This window comes from Haemaphysalis longicornis, unplaced genomic scaffold (assembly GCF_048455015.1).
Source record: "Haemaphysalis longicornis isolate Haplotype H1 unplaced genomic scaffold, Haemaphysalis longicornis Haplotype H1 scaffold_4, whole genome shotgun sequence".
In the NCBI taxonomy this organism is placed as follows: Eukaryota; Metazoa; Arthropoda; class Arachnida; order Ixodida; family Ixodidae; genus Haemaphysalis; species Haemaphysalis longicornis.
The window spans coordinates 79,000,533-79,006,532 of NW_027526361.1; the positions used below are offsets into that span (position 1 = coordinate 79,000,533).

The 6,000-nt window shown below is 45.0% G+C and overlaps 1 protein-coding gene across 1 annotated transcript in view; it reads right to left on the bottom strand.

Moving 5' to 3' along the window:
* LOC144178937 (nephrin-like) overlaps positions 1-4,677 on the bottom strand; it is a 404,800-nt gene extending 400,123 nt beyond the window's left edge. The window contains exon 1 of the mRNA XM_077707093.1: positions 4,561-4,677. Coding sequence (XP_077563219.1) covers positions 4,561-4,642 — 82 coding nt within the window. The 5' untranslated portion in view covers positions 4,643-4,677. The remainder of the gene's footprint in view (positions 1-4,560) is intronic.
* Between the last annotated feature and the right edge of the window lie 1,323 nt (positions 4,678-6,000).

A 6,000-nucleotide genomic window follows, 5' to 3' on the forward strand; every position in this document is an offset into this window, starting at 1 on the left:
AAGCCAGATGCCTGATACTACAATCGACCAGTCATATTTAATAGTGGACAATTGCACAAACAAGATTCTGTGAGGCCATAGAAAAATCGCCGGAAAGGGGCTAGGAGTCGCCACTGCTCTGTTTAATATCTCGATTATTTGTCTGAAGGTGGCGATAAGACTGGTATCATTGCTATAAAGACAAAGTGGCCTTTTTAATAAACTGAGATTATGTTTTGTCTTCAGGGCTCCTTTCGCTGCGCAATCTTTCCGAGTAGTTTTGGTCGCCTAGCTCCTGTCTAGTCCACCCAGTCGACCACTTGACAAGTGCGTCTTGTTCGCTGTAGAAGGATGCTTTCAAAGTAAGTAAAAACGCATGCAAATAAAGTCATACTACTCACATCATGCATACTCGCTGTACATCAAACGAGGCAAACGATCCCACCTAGCGAGTATATTCACGAAATTCAAGAAGTATATGCTTCCCATCACTTGAACATTCCTAGGAGAGGCCTATGTTTCCTTCGCGTCATATGCTAATGTCGCTCCAGGAATGGCTTTATTGTAGCTCACGGCACAAAGTGTAGCTCTTACCTTATTCTGCATCCCTACAAAAGGCAATACCGTTGTTTCCACTTGAAGTCGAATTGCAGCAAAAGTTTCGACTCCTTGGAAATACAAGCTCAGTATAGTCTGAGCAAAACGACTTGAAGTAGCAAGATACCACATCTGAAATTTCCGCCACAGCACTGGGAAGAGCGATCGAAACACGACGGTTTTGCAACCGTAATTTGGGAAAGGGCAGCCATTACGGCCAAGAGAAAGTGACGTCACAGAGGGTGCAGCGGACGGCGCAACAAGCGTGCGCACGCGTGCGGGCGCACTTCAATAAGCGCGCAGTGAAACTCAAGCGGTTCTCAAGCCGCCTGCCCGTGCGACGGACAGGGCCAGCGGCGGTGTCTCTTCGGCTTCAGATGTGCTGGCGCGTAACGTCGGCAGTTGCAGAGTCATCTGGTATGGAGCTTTTTTCAACGTCTATAATTTACTAACTAGGTATTTAAAAAACCAATTATACGTGCCCCTCTGGATTAGAGGTACGTACGCGTGTTCAGAATAAATGTCGCCAGTGTGACGCTTCCCAGTAGTTCACCTCTAAGTCCCTATACATGAGAGTATTTCTAGGGCTCAATATTGATGTTTTTTTTAATTTGTTGGAAAAGAATATGTTGGCGAGGAAGTTGGCACTCGCTTAAACAAGACATACCACGTGCAAAAATTGACGAATACTCCCCAAAACATAAGTAAGGTCTTCATCTGTTTTTTTTTGTCAACTTTTGCCCTGTATAGCATGCTTTTAACTGCAACGGTGCTCCTTCAGGCACCACACATAATAAAAAATAGTTGATCAGTACTTGCAGAGATTTCAGAACTAAGCCGTTACGCAAGGCGGGCTTACAGAAAAAAAACCTTACTAGCGAAGATCAAAACGGCTGCCCGCTTCTATGCGCACAGACAGGTTCTTATAAAAAAAACCAAGGTTTCTCATGTTTCTGCCTGACAGAGGTGCAATGGACAGCGCGCCCGAGTATGATACTGCTTTCAGACGTCTTTTTACAACACCCTCATGCATCCCACGAGCACGTAGCAAGTTATTTTGTGTGAAAGCCGTGCCACTCCCTCCTAGACTCAATGGCACCACTATGGAGACGTTCTTCCACGGTGTCGTTTTTCCAATACGACGGAGCTTCGCAATGCACACTCCTTATCAAGCCAACGGTGCGTGAAGATGGTGTATCGGCATCCCAGCCGGGCAACGCAGTCCATCCGCTGTTGCCGAGGTAACCTCGGTCCCGTCATTACCAGTTATGTTCCGTACTAGGGAGGAAAAGTCCCATTTCTAGGTTTAGAAATGTGCTATTTTCAAGAATTTTCCCGCAGGTTTCTCATGAATTCTCTGCAAATTTATCCGCATTTTTTTTTGCGTCTGCCACACCTTCACTGCGATTCCTGTTCGTTTTCGGGTGTTGGCCAGCGCCGGCTATGTCTACTTGACACAGATCTCCGGACGATATGCCGTTCTGACCAACAAGGTTTCAGCGTGAACTAGTTCCACTGTATCTGCTGCTCAACAGCATTTGACTAAACATTTTACGTTTTGTGCCAAACAGCATGCTTACTTTGCATGCTAAAGTAGTTACTTAAAACTGCCCGTATCAAAAAGAACGAGAGGTTGCTTTGCTGTAGCGATAGTTCTACCTCCGCGCCGGGACTGCTGGCGCCATCTCTTGTTGGTAGCACGCGGACTAAGGCGCACCCAAAACACTTCTTGTATATTGCCCAGGAATGCATGAGAACAGGTGAGCCTTTCAGCCGCCGTCACTTCATGCTCTTACTCATGAAGTATTCTTTTCTCTATGCTCCCTTCTGTTTTACGAACTGAAATGGAAAGTCTTCGGTGCTTGTGGCTTTCTGCACATGACTTCGGTTATTAGAACATAAATCCGTCGAAGTGTTCACGGAAATTTTGAAAAGAAAACAAAGTAATAAATGATGCGAGGTCCGGTTTACTGACCTATTTTTTTTTTCTCCCCGACTCTCATAATTCCCTGCGTCTATTAAAGATCTCGTATTTCTTTTTTGTCCAGACCTACAGCGGGAAATTCTCTAGAAGAGAGAAATTCCCCGCACCGAACAACACTGTTATAACCCAGCGACAGGAGTTCGCCATCATGCGCACAGTGTGGCATGGCACGGACTTCTCTTTTTTCCCCATCACAGTGGGGCGCCGTGAATCCTTTCACATAACGGGAGCCCAAATTTACTACCTGCACCCACCCCTGCTCCCCTGCAGTATCCAATTTCACATGACAACAAGCCTTGCAAATATCTTCTGGCGCGGGTTTGAATCCTGAAATTGCCTTCCGCCTTCAAACTAATAACGGCAGAATACCGCGCCGCAAAATCAGGGCGTGTCTACTGGCTGGCTGGGCAGAGATGAGGTGGTGGGCTGCATTGACAAAGCATGACGGCAGCCGAGCCTGCCGCCTAGCATTCAATACCCGTGCAGACGGCATTGGCCGTAACAGTGAAAGTTTTCTTACGGGAAAAAAGATGTACCAAAAGGTATCCTCCCTTTAAGTGCCTAAGCCTGAAGCTACAAATACTTAAAAATGAAAATGGACTTGCGGGTATGTGCTATTGACGGCGCTGAGCCTTTAAAAAGCAAAAAAAAAGCGTCCGTTAGAAGTACACATAGAAAGCAATCATAAACGTTGCGGTATGAGACCATCTTGCTCCTGTACAGCGGGAGAGCCCAACCTCCGTGGTTTATCTCCGTCTTCATACACAATTGTTGGTCTCTTGGCTTGCGAGAGACATTCGTGATAGGTTTTTGCAAATCTATAAACGCACTTCTAATTGTGCCGAATGGTAACTTCAGCCAGACCATCATTGCTTAAAATTCATAAACATTTTTCGTACACACCAACAGTTATTTTTTGTCTTTGTTAACCACTCGTTCTGGATAGAAATCTACTTCGAAGTCGCAGATTATAAATCCATCGGACGTTCTTCCGCGACAGCTTCAAATACTGACAAAACTTAAACGGAAAGACGTTATGCACCACGTTCTTTTCGGTAAAAGTGAAAAGCACATTCACCACACTCACACCTAAACTGGACGGTACTGTGTCCAACAGTGAGATATTAGGCTTTTAATTATTAGTTTGCAGTAAAAAATATTTCATTCCACCACTATGAACACCGAAAATAGCAGTTTGCAGCAGCGGAAGCTAAAGCACGCGAGAATTCCAATCGATTAACGCGTTTTCGCACCGGCTTTAGCAATCATTTAGTCGGGTTGGTACAAAAGGGGTTATTATTTAGCCGTTTCCGTTCAGGTTAAGGTGGTCCACGCCCACACATTGTAAAGATAAACAGTCTTTGAATGATTACTGCTTCGGAAAATTAGAAATTAACACGAATACTCATTCTAGGGGAGCTGCGATGCTTTATTTGCAGTAAAATTCGCAATCATTTCCGACCGAATTCTGATTTTTATACGTTGGTTTTTCTATATAAATTTCCATTTTAGTGAATAAGTGGCACATAATTGCTAAATTCTTTAGCTCGTAAATAGGTTAGGAAGTGGAAACACTTATCAAATTATTGAATAGCGCAAGGGTGGCATTTATTTATATATTTGGCACCCCGTATAATTCCTTTTTACCCCATGAACGTATTCGTTAGTTCCGTCCACCAATAGTATTGCTTTACTTCTCAGAAAGAAAATATACTACACGCTTGGCAACTTCAAGAAAGTTCATCGTGATCTCAATCTGAGAGCCAAGGCGTCATGAAACCACCCTTTGGCCCAGGCATTTTTCATGCCCGCCCATTACATCACATTTCAGCACCCTTTCTTTTCCTACAACCGTTTCACGATCGCGTAAACAACGCAAAGGAACGTAGCGGCAACATAAACATCAACAATAGCAGGCTGAGAACGCTACCTTGCGGTACACCAAAAAGAAGCAGAAATGCGTCTGTGTCGTCAAAACGCAATTGAAGAAGGTCTCTCACCGGGTGAAGACGCGGCTGCGGCGATGCCAGCGAGAAGCGGCAGCCAGCAGCAAAGATGTATCCCCGAGTAACTTTGGAGCATGGTATCCCAGCGGAACGCGCACAGTATCCCGGCGTCGTGTCGAATGAGCCCGGTGCGTGCTAGCGGACGACGGCGGTCGGCCGCCTGGCGGACCGAAGACGAACCTGGGCCTTCGGGGGCCCGCGTTGCCGCTCGGTTCGAAATAGCGCCACCGGCCGCGCCAGCCGAATTTGTGGGCCTTTCGCCGGCATCGATCTGACCTCTGCCGGCCAGAACTGGAGACTGTACGGGAGCCGGTTGACTGCTCCTTTTTTTTGCGTCACTCGAAATTAAACTTTCGGTGGTTGCGCCTGCTTTTGATATGGCAATCGTGTAGACGTCCCCAAAGACGGGGAGGCAAAAAAATTTTAAAGCGAGGAAAGAAAGAATTGCACCACGCGCCGCCGAAAGAATATCGCATGTCGCGCATTTTCGAACTGGAAGTGTGCGCTCGAAAATAAGCAAATAGGAAAATAAGCATGTCGAAAATGTATCAGAAGAAAAGAAGGGGAAACAATGCAAAACATAATCAGGATTAACTGTCTAGACAGGTCGCTTTGAATTTTTAAAGGGGAAATTTCAATAAACGGTGAGCGAAGAATAAAGTGGTCTTACAAGGCTTTAAAACGAAGTTAATGCACCTCTGGCAGCATAACAACAAAAGCCAGAAAATTTAGCTGCCACTGAAAAAGAGAACTGAACTTTTCCGCGTTTCAATTAGCAAAATCAATATGCAAATTTTCGCGAAGCTGCTGCCACAGGGTTAATTACGCGTAAGCTGCTGCTTTGAAACAGGGGAAATGCAAAGGAGTTGATGGCAAATGCCGTTTAGCCTGGCAAAGTACTTCTTTATTAAATAAACGTGCAATCATTACAGAATCCCATTTTAAAACCTGTTACAAATAGGTTCCGGCAGTATAGTCTGTATGGTTCCGTCAGGACAGCCGGCACCAGATGGGACGACGGAAGCATTGAGCTCCTAACATTACTTAGAAAATAACTTTCGAAAAGCTTATTCCTGCACAAAAGAAAATACACGGCCGGTGCGCGAATACTTACAATGAACACAGGCATAACTCGTAAAACAACATTTTGAGGCAAAAAACGACGAAAGTGAACAAATAAAACACGGTGTTTTGTGACGCGCTGTTCCTATATAAAAATGTAGAGTGTTTTTACATGCCTGAAAAACGTTCGAAATTGAATTAGTATAGAATATATTCTATCCTTATTTTGGGCGTACTGGACTTTGTGATATAAAAGAAGTTCAAACCTGACCGATGCTTTTGCCAAATGTTGCATTACGAAATATTTTTTTGGAGCCGTCGGCATTCTGCATCCCTATCCTACTCCTCTGAGGTCCACTGGAACGCACCCAT